Genomic DNA, 23233 nt, shown 5'->3' with positions numbered 1-23233 from the left:
GGATTGAAACAGGGGTCAAGTGTTTCCTGGTCTTCCTGAAGTCCACGATCAGTTCCTTGGTCTTTGCCACGTTGAGCTGCAGATGATTCTGCTCACACCACGTGACAAAGGAGTCGATCACAGCCCGGTACTCTGTCTCATCATCCCTGCTGATGCATCCAACCACCGCAGAGTCATCAGAAGACTTCTGAAGATGGCAGGTCTCTGTGCAGTGGCTGAAGTCTGTGGTGTAGAGGGTGAAGAGGAAGGGGGAGAGGACAGTCCCCTGTGGTGCCCCTGTGTTGCTGATCACCTTGTCAGACACACACTGTGGGAGACGTACATATTGTGGTCTTCCTGTCAGGTAATCAACAATCCAGGACACCAGAGAAGCATCCATTTAATCACTAACTGTGTTATTTAAAGACTGCATGAAGATCCTCTGCAGGTTAGTGCAGGATAAACAGGTTCGTTTGCTGAACTGTGATGGATTTAAAGTAAAGAACAGTGTGTGACTGGTGCACAGTGACTGTGGTGCTCATGTCACAGTTAGATTACATCAAGTGTAGCAGAGATTCATTTAAACTGAAGCTCATGATGCTGACATTCATTCACTGAGTTCCACCTTCATACCAACAGTATAGTGTCTAATATAAAGACAGTGTACTGTCAGTGTAGAGGATGGAAATCAGCCAGGACAGCTCATGAAACATCTGCTGACATCTGGTTGAATTCAGTTGTGTACATCCACAGAGAGCAGCAGGTCAGCTGATCACAGCCTGTACTTTAAGAAAATCTACTGGAGCTCTCAACAGAAATTATTGTGAGCTGTGATTCTTTTCCCCACGCTGAGCCACTACAGCTGATTTTAGGGTTCCCACCTGCTCAATCCCACTTTAACCTCTTCCCTGCTCATGTTCCTGTTTAGAGGCAAAGTCACGCTCTACAGTGTAGGCAACAGAAAATACACATATGTTTTATTTTCCTTCATTTTCTACTTAACTGATTCAAACAGAGAACCTTTATTAGAAATAAATAGTTTGTATTTGATCTACTAATCTTATTTTATTATTACATTAACAAAGCACAAGGTTCAGTTAACTTTGGATAAAAACATGTGGTTAAAAAGTTCTTCAAGGAGCTACTTTTACTTTTTTACTCTGATTACATTTCAGAGCATTTTTTCTTTTTCACTGTTACTTAAGTAAAGAAGGTGAATGAATATTTTTACTGAAGTATTTTTAACACTAATATCTGTACTTCTACTTAAGTATAGAGTAAATGTACTTTTGCCTCCTCTGATCATTTCTATAATATTATTTATATCAGTGATGGCCAAATGAAGCTTTCTGAAACACTGAAGCTTGTATTGAAAAAGGTTCATTACTCGAAGCTTTTCAACACAGTCCTCTTTGGTGACATCTGCTGGCCAAAAATGTGAAGAGCAGCTTGAATCTACAAATCCTAATGAAGCTTCATTATAATTGCCCACTCTACAGAGCTCAGCTGAGAGCTTCTGTCTGATATCGGGCTGCTGTTGTGGTGCTTTGAACGTGTATTTTTTGGGGTGATGAAAAAACTGTTAGGTTTAATGTATGTGTTGTAGGTTGCCATTTAGAAAGCTAGAATGCTTCTGTTTGCTATCTAGGTAACCCACGCATATGACTACATGCATGACATTGATAAGGGGAACAAGCAGCCTTGAGAAGAACAGATTCTACCAACAACAATCTGGGAGAGCTACACTCCCATCATATAACCACACACAATGTATAATCACGTTTGCACAGCACAATCACTTCGTAACCAGTTATAGTAGTTTCTCATAGGTAATACAGCAACAAGCTTTATGAATATTCATGTGTGTAACCAATAAAAACAACCTGCAGGGGGAAAAGCAAGTTGAAGTGGGTTGGAGACAACTGCTTCCCCCTCGCGAGTGAAAACTTGAGCTCTGTGTGACCTCGTTCCTGAGTGAGTTTCTGTTTATCCAGCAGTATCAGGGGTAAAACTCTGACAAATGTCCATTTGATTATTAATAATTTTGATGAATAAACCTTCCTTATTTTAACATGTGCTGTGGTCTCTAAAAAAACAACATAATATACAACACAGTCATATAACAGGTTGGGAGGATGAGAGTTTTAGACGTGACTGATTATTTGGTGAAACTGTGATATTTTCCTCACCTCCTGTGTTGAGCTCATTGTTTCCTCTGTAGTGACTCAGCTGAGTCCAGATGGCTGAAAATGTTCCTCTGCTGCTCCGTCAGACTCTTCTCCTCCTGCTGATCAGCTGGGACACAAAACAGATCTTTGTTAGGCTCCACACTGCACTGAAGAGTCAAAGTGTCTCATATGTTCATCTGACAACACAAAGTACAAATTTCACTCTGATTGCTTGTAGAAATCTTGTGAGACGTGTTGTGCTGCAAAGTGAGGAAACTCTCTCACTCACTTATACTTCAGGAGGAACTTTGTGACATTGGCTCTAATATTCTAAGCAGCCCTTTACTATGACAGGGCCAGAAAGTCCTATTTGAAGGTTTGGGAGAAGGACCATGTTAAAGGTGGATTGGGGTTTATACACTTTGTTATGATACAGGTAAGGCTGTAAGAGCCTGAGAAGGTGTCCTGAATGAACCTCTAAAACCAGTTTTCAGCTAACGACTCTGCTTCAGTCTGGAAAACAGCAACTACAAGTTTAAAGACTCCATCAACAATTCACACCCAGCAACAGCCTGAACAGCTCCTCCTGTGGTTTCCACAAACAGGGACAGACCTGTTACTCCCCCACCCCACACTTTCAACTCCTTCAGTCCCACCACCTCCACTATTCCCCAACAACCACTGATTAAAGCTCATTGATCAAATGCTGTGATTGCAGCGACTCACTCACTGTTGTCGGGATGAAATATTATTTACTGTTACTATTCATAATCATTAGTAAAGCGCTATATAAAAATACAGGCCATTTACCATTTACAGGCCATTATTATTATTGTTGCATCATTTATGATTTATCATTATCACTTCATTGACACATTTATTGAAACTGTTGATGTTATGTTAAAGTCTGTATTTCAGGTGTTAGTATAACTACATTATAATCTTATATACACATATAAGCTCGGTCAAGTTAATTAATGGTTTGAAGCTACAGCTGGCGCGAGTTCGACTGATCTATGGAGCAAAGTTCAAGTTGAAAGAATTGCCCTACATGTTTACAGTACAATTTACCACATATTGAAGGCTGGTGTGTATGCTCAGCAGCCTGCTGCATTGAAGTTTGCCTGGTAATAGATGACTCAAACGGAGTCAGGAAGTATCCGGTTGTTCAGTCTGACGTCACTAGCCGTGTCTGGGCCTAAACTCCGCTGCAGGTCCATATATCAAATGATCACTATGGCATTACTGAGAGTTGAAAAACTGTCTAAAGTCTTTCATCTTTAATAAAATGATCAGCGTTCTGCTCTACCAGGTGTAACAATTGAGTTTAACATCCAGGCATCCATGAAAATGGAATTTATGACATTTAACGGAGTTAGAAGTTAGCAGGGACTTAGCTCGCTAGCTTCTATCTAAATACAATATAGCATGTCCTGACTGCGGGGTTTTGGAAACAAATTAAAACGTACAGCTCTGTTATCACTTCCAGCATAAATGAAGACAGAAAACTAAACAGCAGTGACGTTTGTAGGGTTACTGAAGTTGGGCTAGCTGGTATATAATGATGTGCTACGTGACCGCTAGCGACACAGCTATGTTAGCATAATATAAACAAGCTAACTTTTTTTCCACTCGATAAAAGTTAACGTGAGTGTTCTCGGTGGTCAGGAACAAATGTAATCGCATGGCAGGATGCTGTAAAAGGACCAAACTTTTTTAGAATATGTCCTCGCTGGAGTTACTGGAACATGCATCTGCGGTGACGCATATTACAAGTATAAATATCACACCCACCTATTGTTCGCGGGAGATCGAGGCTGATGTTTTGCAGAGCCCATCTTCACCACATATATGTGTTTTAATAAAATCATTTGTGTTGACCCACTATGGACTTTCAGTCGTATGTCTCTTCTCAAATTCGAACCACAACACTGAACGGTAATCATGGCCATTGATTAATGAGCTTTGATCAGTGGTTTAAGTGCTTTCCTTCCTGCTTTGACTGCAGCTGTGTTTGACACAGGAAGACATTTTTACATTCTTCATGATTATACTTTATTCTTTTTGGGGGAAGTGCAGCTTTAAACCTTCACATGATTCAAGTCAACCCAACAAATCAATCTGAACGATCACAAGTGGGAAAAACTTCTGTAGACAAAATGAAATCAAACCCAACATTCAATCCACAACATGATTAAAAACATGATTCTCCCAAATCACCAAGAGCTGCACATTAACCAACACAATATATTTTTATTCTCTGTGCTTTCAAATATGAACACTGTTTACTTTCATCTCTGTTTCATTAGTTTTTGTTAACATCTTCCTGTGCATCACTTTACAGCAGCCACACTCATTAAAATGAGACTTTGTAGGAGTTCACTTCCTCTCATGTGTTCATCCACAGCAGCTGGACTCTTCTCTCAACGTGTTCACAATAAACTGTGAACAGACACCGAGGAGAGCAGCAGAAGACCTCATTCAGGAGCTAAACTCAACATGAACTGAACTCACAGTAAAGTTAGCTCGGTGCTTACCTTTAGATGAGCCCACAAACCGAGAGAAACTCCGCGATGAAGCTGCAACTCTTTCCAAACACAGGAAACAGATCAGGGAGCAGAGACCCACGTGGTTCACGCTGATCTCAGCTACGATCCAGGAGACAAGGGTGGGCAGATCGATGCAGATATCGATCCAAACGTTGGTTTAGTTTGTTTTATCATCCAAATTCCCTACTTTACTCGCTTAGGACGAAACGGTAGCTCCGTCTGTGCAAACTGTGTACGGCATATGATCCCGGAACAGGCTTCTTCTTCTTTATATTGTTTGCACCATTTTGTTGTTTGGCGGTTGTTAAACAACAAAATGGTGCATTACCGCCACCAACTGCTGTGGAGTGGAACGTCGACACACAAATCCTCCCTAAATGTATACTCTGTTTTAAAAACTGGAATAAGACCTTAAAACGTTCACTTCTTGAACCCTTTTGCAGTAAACTTACATTTTGAACAGCAGGCGCGTCAACATTATCCCCCTATTCAGCTTCTCGGCGACTCAAAGGTTTGACAGTCACCAATACTAGTGATCAAACCAATATTTCCAAATCTTATTCCAGATATGACCACCTCCTCTCTCCTACTCGTTCCTGTGCTTCTCATTTCTCCTACCCTCCTTAAATTTCTTTCTCCCTCCCACTGTTTTTGTTATGTTTCCTTTATTTCTTGCCTTATTATACTCGTTATCTGTCTGACAGAAGTTAATAGCCAGTTCAGTTAACCCCATGTTTTGTGGCTTTCTTCACAACTCTGTCGTTTCATTTCCTCTGACTCCATAGTGAGCTGGATCCATAAAAAGCCAACTATAAGTCCCATCATGTGTATTTCGTTAAATGTTTGCTGAACCTCTGTTAGTACATCTGCTCTACTTTCTGAGTGGCTACACTGTAAACTGGCCAATGAAGAGCTTCAGTCTGAACAAATGCCTGATTGTAACGGTCACATGTCTTCTACCCACTGAACAGCTGACAGTACTGGAAGCATTTCTCCAGTGTGTACTGACGGTCCACCATTGATCCTTTTCAGGGACTACAAATGCTACCCCGGTTTGACTGGCTGTATTCTTTGATGCCAGCCCCCAGGCCTCTGGTAGAGGACCTGAGCTTGAATGATAAACCACCTGCACGGGCGAGAGGGGAATTTATCATCTTTCTGTCTGGTTGGGTTTTTTTTTAGCATCTATTTTTTATTATTTGGTAAGAGTGAATTCTGGTCCACACTAGTTAGTGGTGGCAATGCCCCACCTCCTTATTTGCAAACCGTCAAAAAAAGTGAGCATGCACCAGGAGAGGAAGACTGTGTCCAAATTCAGGGGATTGATACTTGAAATGCCGTATTTGTAGGCAATTATGTCACAGTGATGCGATGAAGGCTTTCCAAAGTCGAAGAGTCCTCCAAATGTGGTGACGAACGTGTCCTACTTTTCCACACATTTCAAGGATGGGTCTGGTGTATCCTTTGTGGCCCACCATATCCCAGGATTCACTGCGAGTCATACAGGAGAATTTTTCCTCATAAGAATAGCAGACAAAGTAGGAGTTACTGCTGGAGAGGAATACACTATTAAATGAAGTATACGAAAATCTGGTCGTATAAAAGTTACATTTTTGTAGTGGTTGTGTTGTTAGACTTTGGGCATTTGCATATGGTTTTTTTTAAAAATTAATATAATCTTTGTAAAAACTGCTCGTAGACTCGCTTGTATGGTGGGTCCTGTGATTTTTCATGTATTGCCGCTAACACACAGCTGATTTAGATTTTTAGAATTAACCTTTTTGTGATATGCTTTGGTACCAAAGAGCAAACGGCTCAATTTATTAAAATCAGGCAATAACAATAACCTCTTCACTGGGGTGAAGAATCCAGCCACTGTGGCATGGAGGTAAAAGAATAAATCAATTTACACATCATATTGATTTGGGTACGGTTTATTAACCCTCATGCTGTACAGAACCTGTGGTGTCCAGATTGTAGATGGATTTAGGGATAGATATTTGATGGCACCTGTGTGTGAAGTCCAATAGACTTGGACATAGAGGATTGGGTCAGGGTCCGAGGATTCGTGCGATCTAAGGCAGGATCAATAACACAGTTTAAGTAACCACCCAATATTAAAAGATGGCGAAGGACCTCATTGAAAGCCACACGGGCCCGCGCTGTCTTAGCAGTGTGGTTGGTGAACACAGAAATGGTCATATTATTTATCTGAACCGTCTGCAGCTCCCTGGCCTTCTGGAGAATCCTAGCACAGTCCGCGTAATAGTGCAGCTTCACAATCATAGCGCGGGGACTGTTCCATCTCCGTAACTGTGCTTCTGAGGCCAGCGAATTCCTGCTGCATGGTCATTATGTCTGAGGAAAGGTCAGTTTTTAGTTGCTGTATGTTGGACCTGATAGACGTGAGATTCTCTGCAAATGCTGCCGTCAGTTCCTTTTTAAACAGTGCTGAAATTTCTTTACGAAGTTCAGAGAAGAGTTCAGCCTTCGTGAACGTCTCCGTATCGACGAGCAGCGTGTTGGGCGACCCAGGCAGTGGCAAAGTTTTACCATGAGGCGGGGATGCAGTGTTAGCAGCAAGCCGCAAGTTTGACTGAGAGGTGTTTGCGCTCTTATTAACCTTACGCGACATTCTAAACGCAAAAAGCAAAAACATTCTTGTCTCGGAACTATACAAAACAGTTGATATATCAAAAAAACCAAAAAAACGTCAAAATGTGCTTGGAAATACTCGATAATAACTAGACTCTGTAGGAACTACTAGGGGAGGTAGGATCTAGATTCTGTGTTTTTAACAGAGGGGTTACCTCAGCATGTTTAAAATAGGACGGAACACAGCCTTGCCTCAGTGAATTGTTGATGATGGATAGTAGTGTGGGACCATTGCTGGTGAGAGTCCCAGACAGGACAGAGGGAGGTAATATATCTAAGGAGCATGATGAGGATTTCATTTTACCTATTACTGCAATTAAGTCATTGAGTGTGTTTGGAGAAAAAGAAGTAAATGACCCGGGACAACAAGGGGCATCTTCATAAGGGGAGGCACTTGAGGAGATTTTGGATCTCAAGTCCATCAACTTATTTACAAAGTAATTGAGGAAAGTGAGGTTGATCTGATCACAACCTGGTGCACCTTGTCCCTGTGTATAAGCCCTTAGTGCACAGGGAGCCACCAGCCACCCGCACAGTGCAGAGATGGTCAGAGGAAAGCGAGGAGGCTCTTAATGACTGTTTTGAGTCTACTGTGTGGGAGGTGGTCTGTGAAACCACGGAGAGGACATCGACAGCCTGGGGACATGCATTACAACAAAACAATGTTGGCAAAGTCTGGAGAGGCCTCAGAACCATCTCAGGGTACAAACGTCAGAACTCTCTGCCTGGCAGGGATGTGAGGTGGGCAAATGAACTGCATCATTTCTTCAACAGGTTTGATTCATCCATGAGGCAGTCTCCAACATCGGCTGCAGACTCACCCACACCCACTGCTGCTGTTCCACCTCTGACACCTCAGATACTTAACACCTCCTCTACTCACCCTGGTCACTCCTCCCCACCCCCAACAACAGCATCCAATACACACTTAACACAAGGCTCCAGCCTGCCTCTCTCAACCACCCAGCTTAGGAGGGAAGTGAGGAGGATTAAAGCCAGGAAAGCTGCAGGTCTAGATGGCATCAGCTCAAGGGTTGTCATGTCCTGCGCAGACCAACTGTGTGGGGTGATGGAGCACCTCCTCAACCAGAGCCTGAGGCAGCTCTGGAAAACCTCCTGTGTTGTACCAGTGCCAAAGACCTCAACAGCTATGGGCCGGTGGCTCTGACATCCCACTTGATGAAGACCCTGGAGCGGCTGGTCCTGGCTCAGCTTCGGCGCCTGGTGAGCTCATCACTGGACCCACTTCAGTTTGCCTAGCAGCAAAAACTGGTTTGCAAAAAGGCTGCAACTTCAGTGGTGTGGCTTTGTTCCGTCAGATACACAACAAAGCACTATTTTTGGTAGCACATGCTAGCGGGCCGTCGTTATTACCGTGTTTTTTTGGAAAATACGGCACACTTAAAATCAATCCTTTGATTTTTCTGAAAATCAACAGTGCCACTTATAATCCTGTGTGTCTTATGTATGAATTCTGGTTGTGTTTACTGACCTGGAAACGATTTTATGTAGTACACGGCGCTCGAAAAGGTTTTAGTATGACTTTTCTAAGCTACGAATCCGCACCGCTTGATGGATTGTTGGAGCATTACGGCTATCGTAGGCAGGAGCCTCGCGGGGTGATAAAAACTGTGCTTCAACATAATATTACCGTATTGTGTGTGTATAACCTCCTTTTAAGTTTTGTGGATATTCTACATGGTTATGCTGAAGATATGTTGGCCATTTTCCACTGGAAATGCCTTTTGGTTAAACTGTCAGCAAGGAATTTGCATTTGCACTGTTAATTTTTATATAACTGTAATGCACATAAAAACAGCTGCTTGTTTATGTGAAAATACATTGATGGGGTTTTTTGCACTAATAAAGTTGTAAAGTATTTTGTCTCGTGTCAATGATATCGTCAGTCACCTGGATTTTGGACTACCTCACTGACCGACCACAGTATGTGAGAACTCAGGGCTGTGTGTCGGAGAGGGTCGTCTGCAGTACGGGGGCCCCACAGGGAACCGTTCTGGCTCCGTTCCTCTTCACCATCTACACTGCAGACTTCTCCCACAACTCCACCCAGTGCTTCCTGCAGAAGTTCTCTGACGACTCTGCAATAGTCGGCCTCATCACTGATGGGGACGACAAGGAGTACAGTACAAAAGTGCATCACCCCATCACTAGGAGTCCCAGGCTTCTACCTTTCTACCTTTAAAACCCGCCTTCCAGCCAAATGAAGCTTTAGCTTCAGCCAAGTGGGAGCTAAATTGGCTAGTCATTCATATGTAAATTAGGTTGTTACCTGGGAATTCTGGAGGGAGGGGAGTGGGGGTGTGTGATTGAGGGGGTGGGGGAGCTGCTAAAAGCTGTGAACTTCCTTTTGTGTTCGCTTTGATGCATTCTCAATCATCCAGGGAAATAAATCTCCAAAAGTCACCAACTTGGAGTGTTTCAGTTTGCCATCTTAGGGAGAAATCAACACACATGGGTGTATTTCCTTTGTTGCTGAGATTTATTGATAAAAACAGTACAAAAAACCAACCATTTATACACATATTTACAAATAATAATAAAAGGTGAGTGAGTACATTTCAACATTTTCAACATTATACCAGTGGTCTGATTGATGCCACAATGGATTGCCCTGAAGAATTCTGTGGTGTACGGACCTCCTCTCCAAGGAAAGAAAATGCAGAGAAGACTCACCACTCAGCAGGCCTTGGAAATGATCCTGAGGGAAGTCGACCCTTGTGACTCGGATGGAGAAGACCTAGAAGTTCAGCCGGATTCGGACTCAGAGCTGTCTGATCAGTCTTCCGGTTAGTTTCATTTCATGTTATTTCCTAATACATTTCAAACAAGTAAGTGGATGTAGTTAGTAAGTAAGATATTTCAGACATTATTCTGATACAGAGGAGGAGGAGATACTGGAATTATAATTAGTATCTATTAGGGATGGGTATCGAAAACCGGTTCTTGTTGAGAACCGGTTCCCACTGTTTCAATTCCTTGGAATTGTTTGCCATTTTTGCAAACGATTCCCTTATTGATTCCAGTCGCCCCGAATGACATGACCACGTTGCGGAGCGTCATTTACCTGGCAGGAAACAAGGCGGCTCAAACGCTAAAAAGTTTGATTATACTTTACGAGAACGGATGACAACAGGGCAACTTGCAATACTTGCAAAGTAGATATTTCATTTAAGGGAGGAAACACTACGAATATGCAAAAGCATTTCCTCACAAAACACGCGATGACCTTAAATGAATGTCGTGTTTTTAATTCCGCTCCGGACTCGTGAATCTCAACCCAGCAGCAGCGGTAACGTTTGCACGTCCTCTCCCGTTAATGCGGCAGGTAAATAATCAACTAACAGTGCATATTATGTTAGCGCGATCTGCCTTATTACAAAACCTGCCATTACTGTGCATTTAGGTGACCGTGATGAGAGAGACAGACAGAGTCTGGCTCAGATGCTGCCAGTTCTCGCTGCAGTCTACCGGTAGCGTCTCCTTTCAGGCCAGGATAGACGAATGTCACCAAGCAGTGACTAAGTTTGTGGTAAAAGGCTTGCACCCATTTGCCACAGCAGATGCCCCCGATTAACGGTAAGTGAATGTGTTTAATTGTAGGCAGGGACCTGATCTGCTCAGTTCTTATATTTGCTTTTATACTTTTATGACTGTTTATGTCTAAATTTTATCTGCCATGTTTGCTATATATACATTTTTCTTATGTTTTTTTATGGTATTGTTTACATGTTACTGTAAGTTGACCTTGATGGTCTGAAAGGCGCCTATAAATGAAATGTATTATTATTATTATTATTATAAAAGAGGAGTGACTCAAGGCTTTGTGGACTGGTGCCAGCAGAACTACCTCCAGATCAACACTAGTAAAACCAAAGAGCTGCTGGTAGACTTCCGCAGGCACTAACATCCCCCACTGCAACCACTGAGGTCCAAGGTATGGACATTGAGACTGGACATCTACAGGTACCTTGGTGTTCATCTGAACAATAAACTGGACTGGACTCATAACTCAGACGCCCTCTACAGGAAAGGGCAGAGCAGGCTGTACCTGCTGCAGAGACTCAGGTCTTTTGGAGTGAAGGGCCCACTCCTGAAGACCTTCTATGACTCTGTGGTCGCCTCAGCCATCTTTTACGGTGTGGTCTGCTGGGGCGGCAGCATCTCTGCTGGGGACAGGAAGAGACTGAACAGGTTGATCAGAAGGGCCAGCTCTGTTCTAGGATGCCCTCTGGACCCAGTGGAGGTGGTGAGTGACAGGAGAATGGTGGCTAAGCTGTCATCCCTGTTGGACAACATCTCCCACCCCATGCAGGAGACTCTGACGGCACTGAGGAGCTCCTTCAGTGGCTGCGGCACCTACGATGTGGGACGGAGAGATTTCGCAGGTCTTTCCTCCCCACTGCTGTCAGACTCCACAACAAAGACTTCAACTGACTAAGCACACACATCCACACATGTGCAATACTCTTTCTGGCATCGTTGTATTATACTCAATTGTAAATAGTATTTGTATTCTATTTTATTCAATTGCATGTAGTATTTCATTCTATTCTATTGTGTACAGTATCTCATGGATATATTATTCCAGTGTTTTTTCTTAAAATTTTCTATGCAACTTTGCACTGTCCACTGCTGTAACAAAACAAATTTCCTACGCTCGGGACTAATAAAGGTTATCTTATTTTATGCAACCAAGACTATATATCTCCCGTACTGGCATCCTTACACTGGCTGCGAGTTAGGTTTTGAATTCATTTTAAGATTTTATTATGTGTTTTTAAGGCGTTGCATGGGTTAGGACCCTCAAACCTTTCTGATCTTTTAAATTTGTTCACTCCTGTAAGATCACTGAAGTCTGTGGATCAGATGCTCTTAGCTGTCCCAAGGTCCAGATTAAACACAGAGGATAAGAAAGCTCTGGCCTCTCTTATCTGGAAACAAAATTAACAAAATTGATTGAAAAACCTGTTGCAAAAATTCCTTTTTATTTTGTTTTGTGAAGCTACAAACTGATGAACTAGATTACTGGTAGAATGATGTATAAATTAAACATGATTTGCCGTCTTATGCATATTGTATTGATGTATCATGACCAGTGATGTGCAATACCACTGATTTCCTTTCTGATCCAATACCAAGTAAAATTCAGGGTGGTATCGACGATACTGAACCAATACCTAGTAGAAAAATGTATATTTTTTTTATTGTATCTCAAATTTTAGCGTCATCATGATTACAGGACATCAGACTACTTGTTCTTATCACATAATAAAGCTGAATTCATCATGGCTCCTTTAAGTTCAGTAATTACTATGTCCTCTGCCTCATGTAATTAGGAGCTGGTGTGTAGGAGCCATTTTTCTTATTTCCCTGTCTTTAACACTACTAGAAGGTTGTATTTCATTTTATGTACTGGTTATGGCAGTGGTAGGTACGGGGTTATTTAAGGTCAAGGGTAATTCTGTCCAGGTGTTGCTGATGAGAAGGGGAAAACCATTTCCTACTGTGCTTAGTCCAGTTACTTGTCTGTGTTTAAATGGATGTTGCAAAGGAAATAAAAGTCCCCTTAGGCCCCCTCCTTGATTCAGTCTTTCCCTTTTGACGTAAATGGTCTCCTTGACTCTGGTCTCAAACCGGCGTTCCTCCCTGTCCAGGATGTGTACCTGTGTTCCTGGAGGACAGGCGGGTCCATGGACCAGTCCACAGCTGGACACCGTACTTGGGTTAAACTTCCAGTGAAACTGAGGCCACAGCTCAGGACAATAGAAGATTGAAAAATGCTGCCTGGTCTAATGGGTCTCAATCTCTGCAACGTTCAGCTTTCAGAATTTTAAAGTCTTAAACAGCATAAAAGCATGGATCCATCCCACCTTGCATCAGGAAAACATTGATGAACTTTGAGCAAATGAAACCACAACTTTAAAAAATGAATTCACAAAATTAATTGTTTCGACATCTTAAACACAAAATCCTAAGTTTTAATACCTACAACAAGTTTAAGGAAAACTAAAAGATTTTAAAGATCTTTCAACCTTTTTTCTCAAATATAAAACAGCTGATGACACTGACATGCATCTTACTATGATGGGAGTGATTTCAGCCCTGAGTGATCACGCTGATGTTTGCACAGAGCAGACAATGAGGTGAATGTTTTGGCACATTGGTAACAGTGAAAGAGTTTATTAGTAACGTGGGATCGTTTGTGGTCGGAGTATGAACTGAGATTCCTGAAGCTCTTGTCACACTGGTCACAGCTGTAGTTTCCTTCCATGTGTGTACGTTCATGCTTGTTTTGATTACCTGATTGTGAGAAGCTTTTGTCACAGTGTCTGCACTTGTATGGTTTCTCTCCTGTGTGGACTCGTTTGTGTCTTTTAAGGTCGACTGCAGTAATGAAAGATGACCCACACTGATCACAGAGGTGCTTTTTTGTCCCACTGTGAATCCGTTCATGTTGTTTTAATCCACTTAATGTGGGGAAGCTTCTCCCACATTCTTTGCAGTATTTCAGTTCCTCTCCAGTGTGTCTACGTTGATGTGTTTTTAGGGTGTATTGGTGACTGAAAGTTTTTCCACAAAGGTCACAACGAAAGTCTTTCCCACCACCACAGTGATGACAGGGTTGAGAACTGGATCCATCTGTGTCGCTCTGCTTCTAAACAAAGACACAAAGACGGTGTAAGTCAGTCCTTCAACATTTTTATCCTGAACATCGCCTGAAATAAAGAGCAAATAAAAAACAAACAAAATCATAACTGAAATGAAAATCTGAATAATCACTCAGAGCTGCTTTTTCATGCAGTAGAATTGACGAAACATCAGAATCAGTGAGCTGCAAACTTTCAGCCCCGACTGTGTCTGTGCTGTCAGGTGAGAAAGGCGACAACTCACTGATTCTAATCCGCAGGTCTGCGGTTTGTGCATAATCCGTGTACCTCCTCTAGTTTACTGTTTGAGCTGTTTGGTGGTTGTCAAAATTTTGTGAGGTTTCACCTGAGATTCGGGCGTTTTGGGAAAAATAAAATTATATTAAAAAACTCAATTCAGGATTTTAATGAATTGATGTCACGTTATCCAAGCCAGACTCGATTTTAATCGGTAAATCGATTATCAAAACCCACCTCTAGCTGAGACAGTTTAACCCTTTAAGACCTACCATAGAACCAAGTCCGCCAGAGCTTATATTATATTTTTACATGCTGTGGAGCCATTTTTGGGAGCATTTCAAGTTGCTATACATCAATACAACCATTATAGCCCAGATTTTAATAATATGTATTCATTAAGTGCATAGTAATTACATAAATTGCAAAAAAGTGCAATAAACTACAAAAAAATTGAAAATCGTTTTTGATTTTTTAACATATATTTGTAGTTAGAGAAATTTAAGAGGCTTATCCCTCAAAACTGTAAATACAAAAAAGTTGCACAAAATAGTTTCCCACCACAGGAAATTTATTTTGAGTGTCTTCATAGTTTTATTTTTGAAATACACCAATTTTTATACACTGCAGGAAAAACGAAAATAAATATTATACTGCAAATTTGCAAAAAAGCAGCATATGCATCAAAATAAACTATTTCCAGCAGTGCAATATGAGTCCTAAGCATCCCAGAAACGACACAGAAAGTCATAAAGTCAAAGATAACTTTTAAAAAGAGCAGTATAGGCCCTGAGGCCCTGATCGCAAAAAAGACTACATTTCCGCGAAAATGATGTCACTTCCGGTTTCGGCCAGGTAATGGCGGAAATGCAAAAGTTCGCGCTGACGTCTATTCCAACGTAAGAAGTGTTACAAACAGCTGATCGGACCGGCAAAGCGTGTTTCTGGAATATTATGTTTTTGTTCCTGCAAGCGCTTTTTATGCAGTTTTTGCAAAGCTTTATGTGGAAGGAAACCGTGACCTAGGACAAGCTGATGGCATCAGATGTAAGTACAACTCCTCCGGTTTCATATGCAAAAAAATTTTTTGCGCTAGCTTACGTGGTTGCAGTGCTACCGGGATTTAAAAATAGTTACGCATAACAGAGCGTTCCCGCTCCGATCGGCTCTAAAGGGTTAATGAGCAGAGTTCTTCCAAACAGTCAGGCTAAAATGACAAGATAAAAATATAATATAAAAACATACCTCACAGTAACTGCACTTGGAGAGTCTCTTTCTGGTGTGGATCTGTTGGTGTCGTCTCAGGTGATATGGAGATTTAAAAGTCTTCTCACACAGGTCACATTTATAAGGTCTCTCCTCAGTGTGGGTAAACATGTGTTGTTGTAACTGCGTGTTGGTTATAAACTGTTTGCCACACTGTTCACAGCAGTACACATCATGTCTGGTGTGAATGCGTAGGTGTGTATTTCTGCTCTCAATCCGGCTGAAGGTTTTCCCACAGATGTCACAGCTGTATGCCTTAATTCCAGAGTGGGTAACTAGATGACTCTGTAAGTGGCTACTGTGAGTAAAAGCTCTGCCACACTGATCACAGGTGTACGCTTTAACTCCACTGTGGATGAGTTTGTGTGTTTTTAGGGAATCCTTCCAGGAAAAAGACTTTCCACACAAGTCACAGGTGAACGGTCTCTCTCCAGTGTGGATGACCTGATGATGTTTTAGTGACTCCTTCAGAGTAAACTTCTTCCCACACTTGTCACAGGTGTATGTTTTCTCTCCCTTTCTTCTGTGAGGTTTGTCGGCCTCCTGAGAGCGCTGACTTCTCGCTCCATGTTGGTCCTGCAGTGACAGAGATACAAACAGAGGCAGTGAGTGAAATGCAGTCGTGGAACAAACTCAACCTTCAAGCTCCCTCCATTAACACTAGTTTTAAACATGAAGGTGGAGTGTGGCACCAAACACCTTAAAGGTCTCTTATCCCCACCTGCTGGTAGTTCTAACACATTACATCCAACCTGGTGTTAAAAATAATTCATGACTGTTCAAACACTCTAAAATATTTTTCCTTTTTTTCCTTACTTTTACTCCCCACAGAAAAAAAAGACTTTCTACTCATTACATTTTCAAAACAGACTTTTTACTTTTGGTTTGAGGAATTGAGGGGTGTTATTTCATCACTGCAGGCATCAAACATCAAACCAATTAGAGCCTGAAAAGTAACACATGAAAGACAATCCTGATCGTGTACTAATCACCAGGGTTTGAAACATAAAAAGAGATGAAAGAGGCAAAACTGTGAGTCATAGTCAGGAGTTAAAGTGAGACGTTGTTCTTCTTTCTTTTTTGCACAGCACCTGAACAAACAGGTAATTTCAAATGCAGCGTTTCTATCAAAAAACATCAGCAAACACACAAACTGTTTGTGTGCAGTTTGTCTCACAGTGTGTTGCTGGCTAAAGGTCCAGCTGCTGTACATCACAGGGAGAGAAAAGGAAGAGAGCTAACTTCACTCAGAGATGGAGAAAGATAAGACACACAGGACAGGAGAGGAAGAAGAGAGGTTAGATTTAAAGGGAAGGACTGCTCAGTGGGATTTGATCAACTGGAGATTAAAGTTTACATGTAAGTCCTCATGTGTTGAAATCAGATATTGGGTCTGTACATGTGACATTGTGTTTTTCCACATAGTGAAAGATGCTGCAAAACAATCTGAGGCAGATTAACTGTGTTATTTAAAGACTGCATGAAGATCCTCTGCAGGTTAGTGCAGGATAAACAGGTTAGTTTGCTGAACTGTGATGGATTTAAAGTAAAGAACAGTGTGTGACTGGTGCACAGTGACTGTGGTGCTCATGTCACAGTTAGATTACATCAAGTGTAGCAGAGATTCATTTAAACTGAAGCTCATGATGCTGACATTCATTCACTGAGTTCCACCTTCATACCAACAGTATAGTGTCTAATATAAAGACAGTGTACTGTCAGTGTAGAGGATGGAAATCAGCCAGGACAGCTCATGAAACATCTGCTGACATCTGGTTGAATTCAGTTGTGTACATCCACAGAGAGCAGCAGCCTGTACTTTAACAGGGCTCTAGAGTGCGACCAATTTGGTCGCAAATGCGACCAAATTTTTCAGTGGTGCGACTAAAAAAAAAAAAATTTGGTTGCACCTGTGCGACCAACTGTTCGGGTAACAAAAATAAAATAAAAATCTCTGCAACCTTCCCTGTGGTCAACAACAGACACATTATGCCCCTATCGTGGACTAAACCAATCAGAGATAGTAAGGGGCGGGACCTCTCTGATTGGCCATGGTCCAGTTGAAAGTGCAGGTGGAAGTGGGAGGTGAGTAGCTTGAATAAAGCGATATCAATTCATTAAATCCTGAATCGACTTTTAAATATAACTGTGTTTTGCCAGAAACACCAGATTCTCAGATTAAAGCTCACAAAACCATTTCAACAACAACCAAACAGCAAATGAGAGCAGGTACACGGATTCCACACAAAGACGTAAACACAGAGCGGACCGACGCATCAGAATCAGCTTTGTCTTTCTCGGCTTTCTCACCCGACGACCCGTAGATGGACACGCTGTCAGAGCTCTGTGTTTACGTCTTTTGCGCCGATTCTGAGCTGCAGGTTTTGTCTCTCTCCAACCAAAATTCACCGAGCCAGCAGCAAAAGAAGCAGCAAACTGCGCTTCACATTTGATCAATGTCGTCATGAATTTTGCTGTTTTGCTTCCACGACTAGGGATGGGTATTGATAAGATTTTAACGATTCCGATTCCATTTTCGATTCTGTTTAACGATTCGATTCCTTATCGATTCTTTTTTTTTTAAAAAGGAGAACACTAAAGTCGATTAGCTTAGAACTGTGTTTTATATGTTCTCTTTGAACAAGATAGAAATTTAGGAGTAACATGGCCTTACAAACCCAACAGTGAGCTCTTAAGAGATCCAGCCTACGGCTCTTCAATGGGGTGTCACAGGGTCCCCAGGAAAAAAAATGTATATGTAAAATAATAAAATAAATATTCTCCTGTAGCAATAACAAAGTTTAACATAAATTATTCTGTAGCAATTACACAAGAATATCCAGTAATGTCCTGCCTACAATTAAACACATTCACTTACCAAAGTGAAATCGGGGGCATCTGCTGTGGCAAATGGGTGCAAGCCTTTGACCACAAACTTAGACACTGCTCGGTGACATTCGTCTATCCTGGCCTGAAAGGAGACGCTACCGGTAGACTGCAGCGAGAACTGCCAGCATCTGAGCCAGACTCTGTCTCTCTCATAATGGTTATCTAAATGCAACGCACAGTAATAGCAGGTTTTGTAATAAGGTAAATCGCGCTAACATAATATGCAATGCTAATTGATTAGTTACCTGCAGTATTAACGGGAGAGGACGTGGAAACGCTACCGCTGCTGCTGGGTTGAGCTTCGCTAGTCCGGAGCGGATCAAAAACATGACATTCGTTGAACGCAATCGCGTGTTTTTTGAGCAAATGCTTTTGCATGTTCGTAGTGTTTCCTCCCTTTGATGAAATCTCTACTTTGCAAGTATTGCACGTTGCCCTGTTGTCATCCTTTCTCATAAAGTGTAACCAAACTTTTGAGCGTTTGTGCCGCTCAGGCGCCGTGTTTCCTACTGGGTAAAAGACGCTACTCAACGTGATGACGTCATTCGGGGCGACTGGAATCGATAATGGAATCGTTTATAAAAGTGGCGAACGATTCCAAGGAATTGAAACAGTGGGAACCGGTTCTCAACAAGAACCGGTTTTCGATACCCATCCCTATCCACGACTATTAAAATCACACTTCATGCACAGCTCTCTCTCTCTCTCTCTCTGTACTTCAAGAACAGTTTCCCGTCTCCAATCTCTGTTTTCTGTATTATTCATTCGTTTATTACCCAGCAGTCTACCGTTGTTTACAGCGCTGTCTTTTTCTTTTTTTTCACTTAAATGACCTCGGACAAGAAAGCCTAATTTTTCTGTTGTTCAATACTGAAGTAATTTAAACTTTATATGCAGAATATTGCAGAATGTTTTTAAGGTTATCTGCTATAAAAAGCCAGACCAGAAAAATCTCCTTCATGTTTTTCTGTGTTTTATTCTCAGTTACTTTGACACAAAGGCATCTGCTGTGATGTTCCCAATTCTGATGAAGTCTCACATGTATCAGTACTGATAAATGATCAGAATTATAATATTTCTGACTGTCTGAGGCTAAGTTGAACCGAATCGGGACTTTGAAAACCGGAATCGAATGGATTATAGAAATCAGTGATGATACCCAGCCATAGTGAGCAGCCTAGGCCCGACAGAAGTGGATGTAGCTGTAATAGGAAAAGAACTATTGATAACTCTTCTGTGAAGTTAAGGCCTGATCCTTCTGAAATTCATAGCCAGTGCTCTGACACGGTGTCATCAATCTTTGAAAGCTGAAAAAGCACAGTGTATCCAGAAAAACACATTATATTATGTCAATTATTATAAAATTTGTGTGCGCCTAACTTTTGTGCCGGTACGCCTAACTTTTTAAAGTTAGGCGTACCGGTACGCCCATGGCAAAAAGTTAGTCTAGAGCCTGTACTTTAAGAAAATCTACTGGAGCTCTCAACAGAAATTATTGTGAGCTGTGATTCTTTTCCCCACGCTGAGCCACTACAGCTGATTTTAGGGTTCCCACCTGCTCAATCCCACTTTAACCTCTTCCCTGCTCATGTTCCTGTTTAGAGGCAAAGTCACCCTCTACAATGTAGGCAACAGAAAATACACATATGTTTTATTTTCCTTCATTTTCTAATTAACTGATTCAAACAGAGAACCTTTATTAGAAATAAATAGTTCTTATTTCATTTACTAATCTTATTTTATTATTACATTAATAAAGCACAAGGTTCAGTTAACTTTGGATAAAAACATGTGGTTAAAAAGTTCTTCAAGGAGCAATTTTACTTTTTTACTCTGATTACATTTCAGAGCCTGTACTTTTTCACTGTTACTTAAGTAAAGAAGGTGAATGAATATTTTTACTGAAGTATTTATAACACTAATATCTGTACTTCTACTTAAGTATAGAGTAAATGTACTTTTGCCTCCTCTGATCATTTCTATAATATTATTTATATCAGTGATGGCCAAATGAAGCTTTCTGAAACACTGAAGCTTGTATTGAAAAAGGTTCATTACCCAAAGCTTTTCAACACAGTCCTCTTTGGTGACATCTGCTGGCCAAAAATATGAAGAGCAGCTTGAATCTACAAATTATAATATAGAGTTTCATAATAATTTCCCACTCTACAGAGCTCAGCTGAGAGCTTCTGTCTGATATCGGGCTGCTGTTGTGGTGCTTTGAACGTGTATTTTTGGGGATGATGAAAAAAATGTTTTGTCTATTTGATTATTAATAATTTTGATGAATAAACCTTCCTTATTTTAACATGTGCTGTGGTCTCTAAAAAACAACATAATATACAACACAGTCATATAACAGGTTGGGAGGATGAGAGTTTTAGACGTGACTGATTATTTGGTGAAACTGTGATATTTTTCTCACCTCCTGTGTTGAGCTCATTGTTTCCTCTGTAGTGACTCAGCTGAGTCCAGATGGCTGAAAATGTTCCTCTGCTGCTCCGTCAGACTCTTCTCCTCCTGCTGATCAGCTGGGACACAAAACAGATCTTTGTTAGGCTCCACACTGCACTGAAGAGTCAAAGTGTCTCATATGTTCATCTGACAACACAAAGTACAAATTTCACTCTGATTGCTTGTAGAAATCTTGTGAGACGTGTTGTGCTGCAAAGTGAGGAAACTCTCTCACTCACTTATACTTCAGGAGGAACTTTGTGACATTGGCTCTAATATTCTAAGCAGCCCTTTACTATGACAGGGCCAGAAAGTCCTATTTGAAGGTTTGGGAGAAGGACCATGTTAAAGGTGGATTGGGGTTTATACACTTTGTTATGATACAGGTATGGCTGTAAGAGCCTGAGAAGGTGTCCTGAATGAACCTCTAAAACCAGTTTTCAGCTAACGACTCTGCTTCAGTCTGGAAAACAGCAACTACAAGTTTAAAGACTCCATCAACAATTCACACCCAGCAACAGCCTGAACAGCTCCTCCTGTGGTTTCCACAAACAGGGACAGACCTGTTACTCCCCCACCCCACACTTTCAACTCCTTCAGCCCCCCAGTCCCACCACCTCCACCATTCCCCAAACTTTGATTCTGTTCATCTTGACGTAGCTTTTGCAGTAGGAAAAACGTTTCGGCCCTCATCTACGTGACTTCTTCAGTTTCAGCTGACTGCAGCTTTCCCCAATCTTCAACAGTGCACTTGCATAATGACTGAAACGAGCACCACTGAAGGAACAATGGGCTGGGAGGTCAGTTATTGAGCATTAATATGCAAATTCTCATGATCATTGATCAACAACCACTGATCAAATGCTGTGATTGCAGCGACTCCCCAACTTTCTGAATGGTACTCATGGCCATTGATCAGCGGTCTTTGATTAATGGGCTTTGATCAGTGGTTTCAGTGCTTTCCTTCCTGCTTTGACTGCAGCTGTGTTTGACACAGGAAGACATTATTACATTCTTCACACTCTCCTGCACATTAACCACCACAATATATTTTTATTCTCTGTGCTTTCAAATATGAACACTGTTTACTTTCATCTGTTTCATTAGTTTTTGTTAACATCTTCCTGTGCATCACTTTACAGCAGCCAGACTCATTAAAATGAGACTTTGTAGGAGTTCATTTCCTCTCATGTGTTCATCCACAGCAGCTGGACAATAAAGTTTATTGTGACCCTGATACTGCAGCAGATCGCTCTCATCCATTTCCTGTTATCACTTCAAATAGAAACGAGGCTGTAGAGGTTTGGTGCAGGCAGAAAAACAGCTGCAGGGACAATGAAAAGACTTTTCTGCTCCAACTTCTCCCAGCATGCTGAGCTAATGATTAGTTGGTGTTTTTCTCCAAACACTCTCTCACTCTTCTCTCAACGTGTTCACAATAAACTGTGAACAGACACCGAGGAGAGCAGCAGAAGACCTCATTCAGGAGCTAAACTCAACATGAACTGAACTCACAGTAAAGTTAGCTCGGTGCTTACCTTTAGATGAGCCCACAAACCGAGAGAAACTCCGCGATGAAGCTGCAACTCTTTCCAAACACAGGAAACAGATCAGGGAGCAGAGACCCACGTGGTTCACGCTGATCTCAGCTACGATCCAGGAGACAAGGGTGGGCAGATCGATGCAGATATCGATCCAAACGCTGGTTTAGTTTGTTTTATCATCCAAATTCACTCTTTTACTCGCTTAGGAAGAAACGGTAGCTCCGTCTGAGTTATCACTACCCGATCCGTACCGGAAACCCGATCGGTAGTGATGGGACGTTCTGTATCGAGGCTTCGGAGCGTGTGTCGAGTAATGGAGGGGGCGTTTCCGTGATGCGCGTATCGAGGCTTGCTTCATTTATGGGAGGAGCTGAAAATGATGACGTCCGAAGCCTCGCTGCCCGGCTGTACCACGTGACTGGTTCATGAAGTGGTTCGAACTTTGCCGCGAGATATGACAGCGATATAAACCCCTCAGACTTCATTCAAAAATGTGGGTGTTTGATGGAGAGTTGCGGTTAGTGAGAGTTTGGAGACAGTTTGGAGGTTTATGAGAGTGAGGAGAGAAAGTCAGGAGAGAATGGAGCCAGCTAAGAAGAGGAGGATGTCCTCCCCTGTGTGGGAACATTTTGATCTTATTCCTCCCAACAAGGTATGTAAATTTCTACAGAAGATGTATTTTCATAATACTGATGGTGCAATACAATTTATGTTAAGCTGTCTGTACTTTTGTACAAGGTGAAGTGTTTGCTATGTGCCAGGGAGCTGGGATATAACAACACCTCATCCATGCTTAGGCACTACAGAGCTTTGCATGAGAATAA

The 23233-nt window shown here is 41.7% G+C and overlaps 1 protein-coding gene across 1 annotated transcript in view; it reads right to left on the bottom strand.

Moving 5' to 3' along the window:
• Positions 1-20388, bottom strand: part of LOC146702206 (uncharacterized) — a 46243-nt gene extending 25855 nt beyond the window's left edge. The window contains exons 1-2 of the mRNA XM_085468915.1: positions 20370-20388; positions 15502-16154 (exon numbers count right to left, since the gene is read on the bottom strand). Coding sequence (XP_085325041.1) covers positions 15502-16154; positions 20370-20388 — 672 coding nt within the window. The remainder of the gene's footprint in view (positions 1-15501; positions 16155-20369) is intronic.
• Between the last annotated feature and the right edge of the window lie 2845 nt (positions 20389-23233).

The sequence above is a fragment of the Copadichromis virginalis genome, linkage group LG9 (genome assembly GCF_057382275.1).
Source record: "Copadichromis virginalis isolate Kocher_CV1m ecotype Utaka linkage group LG9, C_Virginalis_male_GT1.1, whole genome shotgun sequence".
NCBI classification, from domain to species: domain Eukaryota; kingdom Metazoa; phylum Chordata; class Actinopteri; order Cichliformes; family Cichlidae; genus Copadichromis; species Copadichromis virginalis.
Note: the sequence above shows the minus strand (reverse complement) of the source record. Positions and strands in the feature narration are given on the sequence as shown.